Below are 19,145 nucleotides of genomic sequence, written 5' to 3'. Positions count from 1 at the left end.
ACAATGCACAACCATACAAAGACCCATTGTCGTGGAAATTATTCAGGGTATTAAGGTGTAGCTGTTTGAGAAAGTCTATCTCCCCTCAAGCACGGAGGTCTATTTACACAGTCTGTCAATATATCTGATCCAGTATACATTTTCTTTGTCGTGATATTGGGGGTTCTTTGCAGGGGTCTGTATACTGCAATTTCTATGTTATGATGAAACGTGAAAAATTGCAGTGGATTCTCCTTAACATACGCCCTAGTCCTGATGGCATGGCTTAGAGGACTGTTTCAAAACAAAACATTTTATTTCTTGAAATAGGCCATTGAAGCTGAAAGGTTGCCTACTAGGATTACCAAGTAAAGGGTATTCAGTAAAATTCAATACTAAACTAGGTCATTGCACAAGGATTTGTAAAATCCATATCAAATGATTATGTTATGAGATTTTCATCTGTACGGAAATAATCATCTTTATTGTAAGGTATTTATACTTCCAATTTACGGTACAATCAAAACAAAGATAGAAGAAAAAAAAACTGGGAGTAAGAGACAATTGCTTTGGTTTATAGGCTTTGGAGACTGTTATAAAACATAACTTCCTGGTGCTTCAGGCATCCTCGTCTTGTGACCTAAAATCTTTGGTATATTTGTGTAAAAAAATTTAAGAAATCGATATAATGAATATGAGTCTTGTGAGGGTTGAATCTTGGAAATTCCCTTGCAAGAACAGTGGCTACATTGTATTATTTTTTCACTCCCAGAAACAGTTGTCATCAAAGAAGAAAAACAATTAAAATGCAACCACTGTCAAACTGATTGCTCATTAACTAAATGGCAATGGTTTAGGTGAAGAAATAAATACATTAATAGTTTTGCAAATGATAACTCTTTCCACCCACACAAGTACATAGCCTCGAGGACAAAAAAATGGGCATGAATCAAAACCCCTGATGTATAATCCTTCAAATAGAAAATCCACTTCAAAGTCTTATTTCATCCATCCAAGACTCATATGCTCATGCCTGCACCACTACAGTCAGGCCCCTCAGGTACTAGTTTTAGGGTCAATGTGCTGATAAAACCAGCTAATGATGCCTTCAAAGACCGCTTGTCTATAGAGGCTGACCACAGGAGATTCAACTTTTTTATTTCGTATTCATAAATATATATGAACCCATTTATTTATTAATTTAACCTTCAACACCGTAGCTTTATTTGTTACCTTTATCATTGCTGACGGCTGCGAGCTTATTGATACATGTGGAGGCTTGTATTAATGTGAATGTGTATATGGGAAAGTGCCCTGGTTTATTAAATGTGATTAGGGGTGTGGAAATGGCATTCTGCGCAACAACCAAAAAACAACAACATAAAAACGCAAGATGAATGTAACTCCTTATTTATATTCCTAAATAGATTCCGGCCCCTCAGGTAAATCACTGATCAAAGTCACCACTGCTTTGTGACTCCATTTGTTAAACATGCTGCCTAATCCTGAGCTATACACTTAGAATAACACAAGCAGGTCCAGGGAATTCCGAACGTTTTCTATCAATCTATACCATAATATCAGCCTCTGATGTTGTTCATGGACATATTTAATGGTTTATTTTACCAAACATATGACTAGTGACAATAATGGAAGGGAGGTTAACCCCGAAATGCAGTGACAGTTAGAGTACAAAGTCCATTTTTTTCCATTGACCCATTTGTTGTTGATTCGTCAAATGTCAACATCACCCACTCAGTTGTGCAAATAGTGGTGCATTACGATATTATATCTGGCAACTACATGACTAGAATAATAATTCTAAGTCAAATGTGTTCTGCCACACTTTGGGCTCCACCCTCAATATCTGCTCGGCACAGGAATGACCTAAATCCTCAAGTTCATTAGCACGCCAAGATTATGGTTTGCCAAAATGCTGTAACAATTCTTCTGTTAAATGTGCGTGCTTCCATGTGCAACATTTAGATGAAATTAAAATGGCTTTGAGTAAGAAACTTGAAATTCTTAAAGGGTTGAAATCCCACACTCATTAACTTTAAATATACTTGGAAGCAGCATATTTAAAGATTTTAAAAAAAGACGACAATGTGTTTCACTATTTCCTTGCACAGGCCTATTAAATGTTTGACTGTGTTTCTGTGTTTCAGGAAACAGTACATGGGCTCAAAGGTGCACTGAGCAAAGAGACTGGAACTACACCAGGGCCTCATGTGAAAGTGGTGAAATGGATGCTGTATCTATAGGCTCAGAACAACCAACACTTCTTCCTATATTATAAAAGCCAACAACTGAAGAGTGCACTTCTTGTTTAACTAAGAAATAAACCAACATTTCTCTGGTCCACAATTCAATTGAATAAAATAAATACTCTGCAGCTTGGGGCACACATGTGGTCAAGGACAAGTCTAATTGTGCTACCTAGCTGATAGCTACAATACGTGGCCACATTTAATTATTGTTATCTCTAGGTGAGGAATGCGCTAAAATAACGGGGTTGAGCAATAACGTATTTGCAGAAAGTGTTTTATAACTCACAGCTTTCCAGAGCTGTACTGACCTATGTGTAGGCGGGCAATACGTTGTCAACTAGTGACAACACTATCCTTATAATAAATGATAAAAACATATAAACAACCTTTGCACCCTCATACAACTATTATTATTCTGGGATATACTGATATGTAAGGTAGAACAGAGTAGTTCCTGATTGCACCCGATCCTCTATAATGGCTCTTCATCATTTGTGCTTAATGAATAAGCCATGAACACTGGCTCTGCTGTCACTGCTCACTGGAAAAAAGAAGCAGGAGCACAGAAAAAAACAAAAGTCAATCTATGAAGATGATGACTAACTTGTAAAGAAACCTATATGCTTCTATGGTTGAATTGTTAACTCAATCCCCCCTGAACAACGTCATAAAATATGTCCAGATTGATTCTTAGAGCACAACAATTGATGTTGCTGTGTCAGATACAGGTTTCCGATAGATATCAAATATGGTCCGGGTCCATTTAAACCCCGTCAAACATCTAAAAATACTCTGAACATGCCGCCTGCACTGTTGGCTTCATGGGGGTATGTTATACATATCAAGACACTTTGTTCGCACCCTCACTTGAACTACATGGGATCTCAGTACTTGGCAATACATCAATAGCTGCCGCAGCATTTGCTGCCTGTGAGGCAAAAGAAAGTCAAGTTTTTGACGATGACACTTGGTGGCATGGACCCGATTAATAAATATACGATGACTTGTCGCTGCCAAAACAAAAATGTCCGACGATATCGACAAAAAGAAAAATCTGAACTGCAATCATTGAATTACAAGCAAAGTGTTTACTTACATTCAATACATGATTGTGATATGCTTCTTTCCGAGATATGGAAGGTGTCAGTTTTACAATATTTATATTATATATTGCTTTATAGATTATCTAGGCTACCATATTTAAACTTTTTAACACATGGCTACAGCCTTTGATTAAATACCACAGTGGTGTAACTTTTTTAACTATTCAGAGAAACTGAGGGATTACATGCTTCTTTAAGGTTTTAGAAAATGATTTCATTCCAAAGGCTCATGAAGTCCTTTCAAAATCAAGTGGAACATTTCATAAGGACATTGAAACTAGTTGTACTTCCTGAAAAGCTGACATTTCGTAAAATACATGTTTTTAACCAAGCAGGGATATGTGCAAGTTGACAATGTGTCTCTCTGAAACCACATCACAAAAATGAATAGATACGTAAATAAAAATGCTGTTTGGTTTTCAGTGTCGCAACATGTTGGGTTTGTTCGAATAACCCAAACACCAAATGAAAAAAGAACTGTTGCAGCAATAAGAAAGAGATGTTCCTCCGATTCTGTTATTTCTCAGTTGATATGCTTTTTTACTTACTCTGCTTACTCTGTTTGCTTTTGATGATGATTTCCCATGATGAATTGTACTGTATTTCCCAAGGTGCACAGCATGAGGCTGTTGCAGGGTGACAGGGAGTTAAAAGCTGCTAATGTGGCTGTCAATGGAAAATCACTGGAGCATTTGAGGGGATGACCCCTAAGAGGATGTAACATGGCTGGAAGAGATGAACTGATCACAGTTGGAGAAAACATTCCCTCTATGTTTCTTTCTGCTTTACAAGCACGTTAGATCACATGAAGTACCAATAGCAGGAGAGCTCACTAGATACCACAACCGCCAATAGTGCAACAAAACATCCGAGGAAAGAGCCATCAGTGCACCGGACACACTGATTCCTTGATATTGGTAATTGTAAGTGGCATCAGAATCACAATCCATATTAATATAGTTTGTTGCTGATACCTTGCCACTTGCATGTGCTCCACAATGACTGCATTTTAACGTAAAGGCATTGGTGGGCTTGACTGAGGAAGTGTTGACAATGAATATCATCTGTAAAGTCTGTTGACATTTGTTGGGAGGTCATTACCTCACACACTGTGGGGTTAAAAGATTTTAGTGGAATTGTTTCATCTGCTTTGCAAACTGTTTGAAAAAAAGGGTGATAATCATGATGTCACAATTATGGGAGTACACAGTTAAGGCCTTTTACATCTTACTCTTAATATATACAGTGCTCAGTGTAATTTGTTTGTCTTTCATATTGTAATTCTCTCCTGGGCGTTTTGTTGTGACAACAAAGTTTTGTCCTCTATGCAGTTAGATAGATAGAAAAACATTGAGTAAAGGTGGAAAATGAGGTTGCACACACATATTTCCCAAGAGAAAACCCTCTGATTCTCCATTTCGTGTTTCCACAGCTCCAATTAACAGCTTTGGCACCAATTAGTAAAATCAAGCCTTCCCTGACACAAAACCCATGGGGTTATATGTGTCAAGAACCAGTGCTTGAGTTGAAAAAAATAAGTTAGCAAACTAATCGTGGATCTCAGTTGGGAATAATTGGGGCAAAGAGGTTGGATTGTTGTTGTATGTGTTTTTTATTCCCTTTTGACTGTAGACATCCCATTCTAAATACTCAATGGCAAAAAAACATCATTTGCATTTCAGTCAATGCTTTCTTGATACGTCTCCTACGAGCATGCATGGTTTGAAATGCATTCCTGACCCTTCGCTATAAAATAAAAAAATATGTGGAGCAATTTTCATCTCTTCTGCTTTGTCTTCCACACTCTTTCCCATATTCATCTCCTCTTAAGCATCCTCTTAGTATAATGAGGTGCATAGTTCTAGATGTGGCAGGAGTATCAATCTGAACTGCACAGACAACCTGCAGGCCTTGCCCAAAGCCAACATGTTTATTAGAATGCCAGGGATAACAAATGACTTAACATGCTTCCTTCTTTAATAACCCTGTACACCTACAAGATAACAATAACAGAGATGCCATAGTGAGTGCTCCTTAATTCAATTAAAAAAGCATAGACGATGAGCATGCCGTGTAAAGAGAAGTCCTTGAGGCAGTGATAAACTTCGAGCTGAACATTTCTGTGAGAGATAGCAAATGGACATTCTCTGTGAATTATGCGCTTAAAAGTGAGGCTGATTCAGAACCAGTGATGTCTCACTTCAGTAAATGTGTACTTTTCTTCCACAAGATTACTTGTTATTACTTGCATTTTCGCACATTTCATAATTATGCATACAATTGCAACAGTTGATGTGCAAAGTGTGTATAAAATGTGTCGCCGAGAGGCTTTTGTCTCCCTGGTATGTCCAGTTGAATGAATCCTTCTTTGAATTGCTCGTTTACTTGGATGTATTTGATAACCTATTACTTTCTAAATAGATAAATATCACTTTATTCAGAGTGTCCTCGGACCCTCAAACATATTTTAAAACGTGGTTGCGTAATAGTGTTCTTACACGGACTGATGCATCCAAGTTTCAGCTGTTTCTATTCATAAATAGACGATGTGAAGTGAACAAGAATGTGTCAAGTTCATTGAATCCCCTGGCCTTATCAAGACACTACACAGGTCTATTAAAAGACCGGACTACGGAATATAAACCTTCCAAAAACATCTGCTGCCCCATACAATAATTGAACTAATATAAGAATGTTACAAGGTGGGAATGCGAGGTTGAATAGCTCAGGAACACTGCCCAGGTGTTCCATGTTAGGGTGAGTGCACCTCAGCTCAGTCAAATGCTTTGTGTATCCATCAATCCATCAATCCATCAATGCATCAATCCATCAATCCATCAATCCATCAATCCATCAATCCATTCATCCATTCCCTGCTTTCTGTGTAACACCATCAACCTACTCTTCTTTGCAACTGAAGAAAAACAAAGACGCTTTTTGAAGCTGTTTGAACAAATGACCAGTGCTGCTATATTCCAAATAAACGGCCCATAAACATAGATGTACCCCCAAGATGACGTGAAACACCTTTTAGAAATTGAAAAAGATGGATTGCAATGAGGAGAGCCTTCTGGAAAAGAGCTGTGGTGAGGGGGGTGACAAGGAGCCCGACTTCCCATTTTCAATTACAACGGAGTGTTGCTGATGTAACTACAGGAAATAATGAGTAAGTTAAATATAGTAATGTAATATTCAACAGAATCGTCAGCCACAAAGCACATGTCTTGTTTAGTAAAATAGAATGGTTTGGTTCCTGCATCTGCATTTGCTTTATTTGTAGTAAGAAGTGGACATGGTCACCGTCACATCGCCCATTGTTTTATGAAATTAAATTAAGTAAAACATTTTGGTGTTCGCAATCTTGTATTTTGGAACAAGAAGTGACACGAGAGGGTGGAGCTAAATACAACTGAATACTGGACGAGACATGTTTCATGACCAAAATGTTGCATTTAACTTTAATGAACTGAAACGCATTGTGAAAGGGTTAAAGTTCAATGATCAAAACACAACCAACTCCCAGACCGGACAACGCCGTGGCAATGACCCGTCATTCACAAGGTAGCCACAACCTAAAGCATACCCTGCTTTATGGTCTATTTGACTCCAAATGGGTCCATGATTTACTAAATGAACGTCATGCTGTATTGAGGAAGACTTGAAACTAGCAATTGAGACCATGAACTCTTGTTTACAGTGTTTACTGAGGTGATGAATCAAGTGAGAAGTAGGGTTATTTTCTCATAGACTTCTATACAATCAGGCTTCTTTTTGAAACCAGACAAGTCGTCCCTGACGGCTATTAGAAAGAATGCTGGTTTAAGGCACTTAGGCATTGGCATCACTTTACCGACCCAGGGGGTTGCCGCCCCCTAGGTCTGTAAAAACCACTGTCTTTTCAAAAGCTCACATAATGATCCAAAGGGAGGGCAAGCTCTATAAGGCAAAGAAGGTAACATGTATGCTATCGCTCTTTATTTCTACAAAGACTAACAGCCACGCTGATAAGGCATTAAGATAGAAGCACAGATATCCTGAAGCACAACAGCTGTTTCTCAAATCTTTTTTTAAGATGTGAGAACTAACTAACACTTGCCACTTGCAAATAGGCTAAATCTTCCTGAATGTATTGGAAGAGAAAAAGAGGGTGAAACAAGTCTGCAACTGTTGCTGATAATTAGGAGACTAATTAATAGTGAACTGGCTGTAAACCTGCAACATGTTAATCATTTGAATGTATACAAAGTATTCTCTCTTCCTCTCTGTCTCTGTCCTACAGGTGCACAGTTACTGGTACTAGCCTCTAACTCTCGGAGAACACCGAGAGTTAGAGGCTAGAATACACCAGGTGCTCCCCACAATGGTAGTTTTTGTTGCATTTGTCTTAGATGCAGAGCAAACAAAGGCATCATGCGAGGTCTGGATGCCGTTCCACACACTCCTGTGTCCGCCTTACTCTCTCCACGTTGTATTCAGAGAAGCGTATCCCCATCCACGATCCTGGCCCTCTCACTAATGTTCCTCCTTGTCAGAGACAAAGAGGTTTTAAGACTGGAGGATTTGGCAGGCTCTACCAGTTGCAGGCAATATTTCAACCCATCCATCTAGCTAGGATAATAGAGTGTCCTTGCCTTTCAACGCCTGGAGGAGTGACCAGTTATCACAAGCCACCAGCTCCGCTGTTAATAAAACAGGGGAATGGAGGTTTGAGTTGAGGAGGAGGATAAAAAGAAGGATGGAGGGAAGGGTAGAGGAGAAATGGGCGAATGTTATTTTGACAGACGCCTCGCGAAGGTGAAGCCGATCGCGGTCATCAGTCGGTTACCGAGCTGGCGGGAGTTCTCTTTTAACATCCTAGCTTTGGTTTGTGTGAAGATAAATTTAGTCCTCTCACATCCCTCTTCAGACCATGAAGAAGTGAGGAGAAGTGAGGAGAGGGGCGATGAGGAGAATTGGAGTGGAGAGGTGAGGCACGCAGTGTTAGGCTAATGGCCAAACTGACCTTCAGAGAAAGTCAGACAGTGAGAAGAGTAAGTAGTGTGTCATACAAAGCCACTGCGGCTTAATCCAGGTCGTTACCATTACTCCTGACTTCCCTACTATGATTCGAGGCAGTTAACCAATGTCCACTCTGTGAAGGAAATATATACTTAAGGATGAGTATTTTTAATTGTAGTTTTGGTCTTGAACTTTTAAAAATTCAACAATGTATTCAAAATAAAAATAAGTGTATGAAAAGTTTTGTTGGGTTAAATGTCATTTTGATTCAGTTCTGTATATTTTTTTCCTTTTTCAGTAGCAGATTTTATATTTTCAACTTTCAATCTTTTTTTTACAGTTTTTAATCTTATTAAAATAAGATTCAGACTTTTGGCGTGGGGGGCGTGGTATCAACTACAGGGGCGTGGTATCATGAGTGACAGCATAACAAAGAAGGCTGAGGACCTGCTTCAACTATGTTGCCTTCAGGAAGCGTAGGTACCCCGAGAAAAACCAACACGTGATTGCACAGGCAACACTCGCTATGGTGAGCTACGTACATTAACATTGATGTGACAAAAGAAGACGCAGTAAATGCTGATTATTAGTGATATATTTAGTAATGTGAGGGTTACATTAATATTACTTTGTAAATCCTTCAGTTTCTTCTAAGCTTAGCAGTAGTACAGGAGACTCATAAAAGGGTCAGACGCCGGACATGATCAGCAGTTTGAATCTTAATGTGAACCGTGTATCCACTGATTTTGGACGCTTGTCAATAAGTAATATTTTCGTCATGAAGATGGATCACTTTTCTTGATAATGCTGTCGAAATCCTAAATAAATGCTCCAGCGAGCCGCTGCACTGTGATATTTCAAAAGACACACAATCCTGTGTAAAGGTCCTTATAACAACATGAGAGTTAAAAGTTGTGTTTAATCTGGATGAATGTGTGCTGCACAAGGTAGAATATCGTTATGATGATAGAGATGAAAGTCCGTAGTCTTGAATATAAAACATTACATTGTGAAACAGCACACAGTGTAGGCTTGTACAGCCCAAAAGCACAGAGATATTCTCTTATTTAAGCAATGATTTGTCCAATTTGATATAACAAGTCAAAAACAACATTAATTTGGACATTATGTGAAATAATATTATAATAACATTTGAAGTTACACTACTGTATTGTTTTTAATTGAAAGTCAGCTCAAATTCAATGATTATATTCATAATTTCACAATAGTATAAGTGTTATTAAAGCAGATCCTTAGAAGGTTATATTATATTTCCACTGGATTGTTGTTCATGAGGTCTCCTGCTATGTTCACGTCTATTTTATTGAGATCTTACTGTACAGTCTTTGTGAAAATTAAAGGCAATGTTGGCTCAAATAAAAAGATGCTATTGTGAAAACTAATGACAAAGTTAGCATAAAAGAGAAAATGATATTCAGAAAGAGAAAATGATATTCATATATATACTTTTCTTTAAAGCAGATCCTTAAAATGTTATATATAAATGACACTGGTATGTTGTTCATGAGGACCCCTGCTATGTCCATGTCTATTTTCACGAGATTTTACTCTACAGCTTTTTAGAAAATTAAAGGCAAAGTCAGCTAAAAAGAAATAACGATACTCACAATTTCCTAATATTTGAACAAGTTTTAAAGCAGATTCTTAAAACGTTGTATAAAAATGTTGTTCATGAGGACCCCTGATATGTCTATAAACATGTCAGGTAATTTTGACATTATTGAAACAATTGCCTATATTGAGAATCTAGACAAAAGCTTTGGTCTTATGTGTCATTTTGGACCACACGGTCGAACACGGTGCGTCTGTCTCCAATAACCACCACAAAACATTAATCTGTCACGAGTAAGATTGTGTATGTCCCCGCCATCATGGGTTTGGAAAAGAGGAGCATTATAACCGATGCAAAGTTTGTGTGTGTGTGTGTGTGTGTGTGTGTGTGTGTGTGTGTGTGTGTGTGCGTGTGTGTGTGTGTGTGTGTGCGTGTGTGTGTGTGTGTGTGTGTGAGTGAGTGAGTGAGTGAGCGTGCCTGCGTGCATGTGTGTGTGTGTTTACGTGCATGTGCGTGCGTGTGTGCTTTGTAGTGCTGGGAAAAAGAGAACAAAAATATTATCTACTGTCATCTTGTACTATTTAGTAATTGCTGAATGTAAACAAATGTAGTTTTCCAAAAGTAAAACTTCTTGGCATAATTTTAATACCTTTAGCTAGCGTGTGCCTTACCACAGTAAGACATTACAGTGTAGTGTTTCTCATCATGAATAGAATATTGGTGTTGAAGAAGCAGAAAGGCTGACTAAAGCATAGTAATGTACTGTAAAGAGGCGTTATCGTTTGGAGTTTTAGAATACAGCAAAACCGGTTTCATATACAGTAATACCACTGGCCTTTCCTCTATTTTTTCCACTCGCGGACATAGTCTTGGGAAAACATGAACAATGACAATTGCATCTTTCTTTCGATCATTGTTGCATCTCACCTTCAAGTTTCCTTGTCAACAGAGACTGCAAAACATTGTAAATCTGAACAGAAAATAACAACCTGTACAAAGGCTACTGTGGTCTAGAATGGTAATTTATTTTACTCGGTTCTCAGAAGGCTATTCAAAATGGTAACATAAGCGTTGTCGTATACTGTGCTGCAAGGCAATATTCAATATAAGGGCTCAAACAGAGTCCTTGGTAATAATAAAGAATTCCAAGGAAGCGTCTTGGTGAAAACCCACATTTTTATCTCAAATGTGTAATCTATTTTTTATATTTTCTTTCAGAGACTTTTACTTTCTGTATTAGAGTTTCGAAATTATTTCATGTAGCACGTTTTTTTTCTAAATAGAAGCAATTACTGTGGAATATAAGAAAGATGACCTCTAAAAAAAAATCCTGCAACTTCTTCTGGTTGAGAATGAATTATATCCAAATCCCGACAGACATCAAATACATAAAAAGCACCAAAAGTAAGGGCACATGTCAATCTAAATTAGGGCTACTACAGGCACCCCACGGGCCAATCAGCAGTACAAATCAGATGTGGGATGTAGCAAATATGGCTACTAAGAGTTTGAAACTTTGACCTTTTAATTATGTTAAAACACAATAAAACTGTTCCATAAGTCATTAGCTGTTCTTGTTTCAAACTGACACTTTCACATTTAGTTACACGTGTATTACATGATATTGCCAATGTTTGACCAAACTTTTGAAACACAAAATCATGGTATCAAGTGGAAAAGTTATGACTTAAATCTATATGTGAAAATGAATCCTAATTAGAATATAAAGAGTTGAAGCGCCTACACTGCTCTGTAGTTTACACATTGTATTTTAGGAGGTAGCAATACTGGCTATTGTATTTCTAAACTCCCTCCCTTTGTCATCTCAAATAAACAAAATATAATTTACATGGAGCACTCAATAAAAGTGTCTTTTAATAGTCCAAATACTTTCAACATTAATAGCTGCAAGTATCTGTAACATTTGAGCTAATATGATTTTCCGGCTTGGTCAATTATTACATTTTAAAAAGTAATGCATTTACCACAAAAAAAAACATCATTGGTTCATCACTGGCTAATATGCAGCCTCCACAGTTTTATTGACAAGGATTGTTCTTCACAATTCACCTAATGTCACCTTGGACTGGTATAAGATCGTCAAACTGAACCGTTATTTATGAATAGTAATTGTGAAAGGATGTGTAACCTTTACGGTCACAGTTTTCCAAAACCGACCCATATTCAAACAGGAGAGTAAAACCAAATGTGGCACAGAGCGACGATGTGTGTCACGCTCTCACCGTGTGAAAAACATGTGTACTTTCCTTCCCCTTCATTTTTACCACACATATTTAGTTTTCAGTGACATTACGTAATATTGAATTCAAATTGCCATTTAAAGGTTTGTAATCAAAGCTGATATAACCTACAAGCCCTGTGAACAACATGCACCTCAGAAAACTGTTCTGCCTTCTCTCGTTAGCTCAGGTGTTTTTTCAAACTCAAATACCTGCTCCCGAAGCTAGATTAGAGCACGCTTACACCGCTCATGTGCATCGTGGAACCAAAAGCTGGTCAATCGTTGCTCACGACATGCGTCTTACTTTTTTCAACACTTAAAAGAAGCAGCTTAAGCTAAATGAATATCATTCTAAATTGTTTTGGTAATCTTCTTTTATTTTGTGAATTTAAAGAAGGGGAAGTCCATGTTTCGAAGAGAAAATCCTCAATGGGCACACAGCTTCCATTGCTTTGGATTCCCTGCACGCCAATATTGTAATACATTTGGAAACTCATGTGTTCCAGACACTGGTAATAATTATACATGGCAGTACATATATTGATCTTTTTGAGACTGGGGACCACGGAAAAACTGCCAATAAATCAGAGGCTCACATGCAGTCTACAAGGGGACTTCTCTCAGATTCCAATAGGCTACTTATCCTGCCCGCAAAAGAACTGGTGTAGAGAATGCAATTGGTTGTGTGTTGTGACACGATTACATGATAAACTCAAGCATCCATTCCAATCCACATGATTTTTGCATGGGATTTAACAGTTAATGAAGGGAAGGTGTTCGCCTGGACTGCTCAACAGTGAGCCCAGAGATTCACCGACCATGGGAGAGGATCATTTCTGCCAGCTGTGCCTTTTCATGTTAGCGCTTGCCACTTTCCCAACCCCTTCCTCACCGCGCAACTCCCTCATGCACTCCGAATGACAGAGGAAAGGAAATTATCGAACACCAATACAATGAAGCTGTCTGGTAACTTAATAGGGCTTGCTGAGTAGGGGCACTGTGGCCATCTTGCTTTGAGGCGATAATGAGAGTCATCATTACCTCTTGGGCTGGAAGAAAGGGGGCCTCCACTGTGGTGATGGTGTTTGCAAGTGTAATGCACTTGTGTGTGTGTGTGTGTGTGTGTGTGTGTGTGTGTGTGCCCACATGCATGTGTTTGTCTTTGAGCTTTTTTACTCCAGCGAGGCCCACTAGTCAAACAGCGCAGTGCTTTAACGAAGCCATAGAGAGCTCCCGTTGAATACGGCTTGGGAGAGATCTTTGAGAAATTCTGTTCATTAAATCAGGCTAAAGTCCAAATATTGACTGTAGGGAGACACAACACATAGACTGTCCCATATATCGTATTACAGCTCCCTCAGCCATTTATATGTTTGGGGAGAAGGAAAGAAATACACAGCAAAGATGAAAGTCACATTTGTTAATGGAACTTAACATGAATTGTGATCTAATAAGAGAAGCCGCAATGACGGAGTGACAAGGGGTGTGCTACCAGCGGACTGGTAACAAAGGCAATTCTTTTTCTCTTCATTCAAATCAGCAATGGGGTTTCCATTTAATGAAATCGCATACATTCAGGAACAATCTCCCCAAGCCGCTTCATGGACATTAAAGAGGGTCTTGAGGGGATACACTGTGAGATATTTACATGTTGAACTACTGCATCTGTAGTTCTTTAATACACTTTCTGATGTATGGATGGAGAGAGAGAGAGACAAGAGGTGAATCAGTTCCTCAGCATTCACATTGTAGATCAGGCTGGCAGTGGAACATTACAGTCCGATTCTTCAACGCTTGCTTTCACTTTGTGACCAGACTGTCCGTTTAACATAGTCAAACATGGCCTCAGCAAAGTATGTGTGACGATGTAAAGGGGCAGGGAAATATGGCAACAGAGGTTAAAAGGGATATTGTGCCTGCAGACAAAAATGTAGGGATGAAACTCACACTTTGCTCGGGTCGGCCATGTCTACTGAATTGGCTGATGACGATGTCCACAGATGGTCAATGATATAAATGATGGGGAAGGGGCGTCTTATGGTTTACCCCTACTGAATTGGTCTGACAACGGATCAGCCTCTGATGTTGAGAGGCTATATTTCTGTGGATCCGTAGCCAGCCGATATCCGGGCCAAGAATTTCTTTTCTCTGCGTTGCTCTTTGTTCACAGTCTGATTGGCAACTCGAGATGCAAGGCTGGAGTTGGAGTTGAGAGACGACGTGTACAATCGGGTTGTGTCATTCAATTTGAAATCAACAAAAAACTAAATCATCATCAAACAATAGCCGATACGTTCAGAGATCGTGCCTCTCTTTGGCTCTCCACACAAACTGTTACCCCGCAAATAACCAAAGCCTGCTCCAACGTGATTAGTCAATACTAATCACACTACAGACATAAACCATAATCGTATCCCATCGCCTTCAGATTATGCAGAAAAGAATGAATGTGGAATCTGTTTATAGAGATGATAAACATAGCAGTCCATTCATATTAAAGAAAGTTGCTCACCAAGCACGTACACAGACAGAAGTTGTGGCCCTCTACTCTCATAATGCATGCACATTGGACTATATCTCTCAGTCTGTTGATCCCAGCCCAGGGGAGTTTGGGTAGGAGGGACTTCCCTCTCCTGTGTGTACATTGGGTCTATACCTCATAGGAGGACAAGGTTATGAATATTTAATGTAGATAAACCTGAGAGTACAATTAATGAGAATATAACTACAAGATAATGACTTGTTAAACAAAATGTTCTGAAACCGTTTTCTTCATTGGTCTTTCTTTAAAAAAAGAAATATATATATATATATATATATATATATATATATATATATATATATATATATATATATATACAGTCCACAATGCCCTCAAGCAATGTAACATTCCCTGTTCAATACTTTGCGAGCAATGCTTGCATATTTGGACATGTATTTATATAGTTTTCACATTTGTAAATGAGAATTGATTTGAGCAGGTCAGAATATGTGCCCTTATACGTTATGTATATTACAGTAGTAATATACATATAGCTGTAGTTCACACATCAATAACATCAGGGCAGCAGCGCAATAAATTACGCCTAAAAAAACGAGTCTAATAAATATAGTGTGACTGCTAGTTTACAAGAAACCCTCCTCGTGTTGATATACTGTAGTTGATAACAGTAAGAAAAACTGACATCATTAAGATTCACCAGTGTGCAAGCAAATCTCCTCCAACCCCCAGATGACTTTCAAGCACTGTGTTTTCTAAGCATGGAGGTAATGAGACAAATACGTATTACTCAAATAAAAATGGCATAAATTTTAGCACCGCATTAGGTACTGAATTTAATGATGTTGTGAGTACAATGTGTCACAGTAACTAAGAGGCATAATATACATTATATAGGAAAGATGCAGAAGATATGAAAAGAGCCGATTGTCATTTCCGTGCAGTGTCTAATGCAGAAGCCATGAATGAGAATATGATAATGAATCTAACAAGTTATGAGCATAACATGCCAGTGCGTGGGATGGTGAAGCAAATTGCTGTACAACATAATTTGAGTTTATTAAAAGTAATGCCTTGTGTTAAGTGAAGCTGTTGGTGATCATTTAGTGAGAAATGGGACCATCAGTACTCACTAAAGGGGTGCAAGGGGTCCAATATTCAGGGTTCAGCTCGGCTCGCGGACGGAGGTCCAGGTATTCAGGGTTCAGTTCAGTTCGGGCACGCGTTAATGTTCCCTTCAAGATTGGAAGAAAAAGTCTGTTAGTGCATCCTTAGCTTATGTTTCTTTGTCATTTGTGGATGAAGACTTGTGAGTCCCTGAGCTCACAAACACAATGTGTATCAAGAGAAGTCAAATGAGCATGTACTGTCTTTACTGTCTTTTCATTGAATAAAGACAGACCATTAGCAAAAAAATCATTATCCATAATGACTATTCGCAGGAGAGCGATTAAAACATGCCACATCAACATTCCACGACACATTTCCTTTAAAGAATCCCTGAAAAATGAAGAGCATCTTGTATTCCAAATGAGGTTGGAATCCAGTTGTCCATGCCCCGTGGCCCAAATGACAGGCCAGTGGAATTGCTGGGCCCCATGAGGTCTATGATGTATACTGTAATTATCTGCTGATTTTCAAAATGGCTGTGTGTAATGAGGCTATATGCTGTGTGAAGCCCCAGGCATAAATCACTGTCTTTAACTGACTTCCAGATGACCAACAACAACACGGAGCAGAAGCCGAGAGAAAGGAGGGAGCTGGTTATCTGGGCGGCAGCAATTTATGCTGTAGCATCCGACTTGTGCTTCTTATCAGCAAAGGCCATATTGTACGCCAAACTTGCTTACTTAAGACAGTTTTCGGTCCCCTAAAAATAGTGCATGTATACCCAGTCATGTATCCGTTTACGTGTCTACCAAGATATTAACTGCTTGCAGCTTTATTTAACTACGTGACACAGGTGGAGACTTTTTACTGATGCTGTGTCTCAGCTCTGTTGAATGACACCATGCCAGTCATCTGTCAGACTGTCTGCTGTTACTGGCATGAAAGTGTTTCCATCGTCTGACTCACAAACACAAACATAAACAAATACAAAACTACCAACCCTACTACAAGATAGGAGTATTACTGGACCATATACAGAAAAATGTGAGTTGTATTGACTCATTGCTGGTATTACTTAAACTGTAAGTGTTAATGTGCTTATACATCATTTTTCACAACAGTTTCCCTCATAAATTATTCAAATTATTGGAAGAAATTGAGGGAAATAGGTGAAAAAGGGGTAAAGCAATACTTTGAGAGCCGTTATCTCATTACGCATCATCTTAATATATTCCACTTGTCTGTTACACTAATTAATGTCAGTCTATCTCCATAAACCGCTCTGAATGTGAGAGTAGTTATTAGTACCTAGCCGTTTATCATCCGTGGGACAAGTGACAGAGAGAGGAGATGTGGGAGTTGGCGACATTATAATTGATCATTGTTCCCTGCACAATGTCAGAGTGATCCTTGTAATACTGTCAAAGCTGACAACAAAAATAAGGTACGTGAATAAAACTGATTTTTGAGATTGATTGACTGCTGGCAGTTGCATGAGGTTCCACTAACTTTCCATTAGGTGAAATGGCAAAAGTAGAACGTTTTTTTGGATCAAAAATGTTGCAGTGAAAGAAAAACGGATGATTAAAGTTATGGTCTACTTTTGACATGCGCCCATCTTTCGTCTTTATTTACCTGAAATTCCCATTTAAATTGGTACTTGGACTTAACATTAACTGTCAGGCAACTAAATGTATTTAAACATATAGAAGTTTGGCCCAAATCAAACTGCTGAATGGTAAATAGTGGTGTAGGTAATTTGGTCTCTTCGGGGTGAAAATTGATTTGGTTTCCAATTTAATTGAAGCGCTACAGAGGCTGAAGGGACTGCTGAGGGTGGCATGACTGATGGAGAGTCGCACATTGAAAGTACTCCAGAAATGTACAGAGCCGTTAAGGGGACAGGTGCATTACAAATAGAGAACAAAATGAGAGTGAAATTTACCCAGCAGCGCATCATAATGCAACCTGAACAGCCTGTGGCTACTGCCTTTTGGTAATTGTGTGGCTAGAGGCATGTTGCATGTCTGCTACAGAGGAGTAGCGGTTGAGGAATTAATTTTCAGATGGTGAGTGGGACTGGCTTTCGTCACGACTAGCTATAAGACAACAGTCTGGAGAAAAAAGCCCCCTCTCCCAAAATTAAACAGATTTTGTCCTCTCTGGGAGATGATGCATACTTGTTTTTCGTGACAAGCGAATATATGCCACCTTATATTTGTGTGGGAGGATATACAGTAACACGTTTGCTTACTGTGTTGTTTATGTCCCTGAGAAACCAAGAACAGGTTAAGTGATATTAGAAAAAATGCCACTCGGGACCGGTGGTGGACAGCAGGGAAAGGAGGGGGGCATCCACCAGCCATTTCCTGACATCTTCAGAGGGTGCTGACACTTCCACAGATCTCATTTCACACATCCCAGTGCACAATTTGGGTGCATGAGAGAGTGATTCGCGCCACAAACACATTTATACACGAATACATACTGTCAAAAGATATCTTTGGGGTATAAGATGTGTTGCATGTATAGGTGTGATTAGCTCGAACACCTTTCCACCTCCTATTTCTACCTGCTACACCTCTGCTGGGTTACTGGAGCACGTTCCAACAGGGCACTGGCCAACACACAGGGTACACACTGGGAATGTTGCCATTATGTTAAAGGTTTAGCACACATCGATAGACAATGTTATCCGTCTGGGTAATTTACAGTTTGCAGTTGTGTTAAACTGCCAGTCATTGAACTGTGGTAGGAAAGTGGAGCACATGAAACGCAGATTGATTCAAACCCAGGAACCCATTTGCTGGGAAATGACAGTTCAAACCACGGAGCCACCGTCCTATAGACTGAGCACAGTCAAGTTCATAGTGAGTCACCAAATTACCACATGGGCATGAGTAGCAAGACAGTCCCCGACCATGTGGCTTTGTCAGCGCAAAGCTCAGCCATGTGTCATCATGAAATTAGAGCTCTGGGTGTTCATGCCAAATTGAGACTAGTTCTATTACCTCTATGTCCCCAAAATGGTTTCCCAAAGATGAGTATCTTCCTAAAACTCGAAGCATTTGTACTGCAGCACACGTAGGACATGTTCATAGCTGTTTGTTGGGGAGGGAATCCCTGACAATGTTGATGAGCTTTAGCTGGTGTTAGTTAGTATGGAGGACAAATGCACTCACTGTAAGTTGCTTCAAACAAAAGGAATATTGCAAATGAAAGTATATGTAAAAATAAGTTTGACAAATCAGTAGCTGTAAAGGTTCCTCTGTATCGCAAGTAATTAGTGTTGCTTGGGAGCACATTGGTGACCCTGAAGAAGATGAACCTTTATGACCAACATGTAAAAGTGAGTATAACAACATGCTGC

The 19,145-nt window shown here is 39.1% G+C and overlaps 1 protein-coding gene across 1 annotated transcript in view; it reads right to left on the bottom strand.

The window, feature by feature from the left end:
- The window catches only part of LOC117727307 (protocadherin-9), a 179,909-nt gene that overhangs the window by 115,663 nt on the left and 45,101 nt on the right, over window positions 1-19,145 (bottom strand). The window contains exon 2 of the mRNA XM_034527544.1: window positions 15,799-15,900. Within this exon, the coding sequence (XP_034383435.1) occupies window positions 15,799-15,900 (102 nt within the window). The remainder of the gene's footprint in view (window positions 1-15,798; window positions 15,901-19,145) is intronic.

Source organism: Cyclopterus lumpus, chromosome 3 (assembly GCF_009769545.1).
Source record: "Cyclopterus lumpus isolate fCycLum1 chromosome 3, fCycLum1.pri, whole genome shotgun sequence".
Classification (NCBI taxonomy): domain Eukaryota; kingdom Metazoa; phylum Chordata; class Actinopteri; order Perciformes; family Cyclopteridae; genus Cyclopterus; species Cyclopterus lumpus.
Note: the sequence above shows the minus strand (reverse complement) of the source record. Positions and strands in the feature narration are given on the sequence as shown.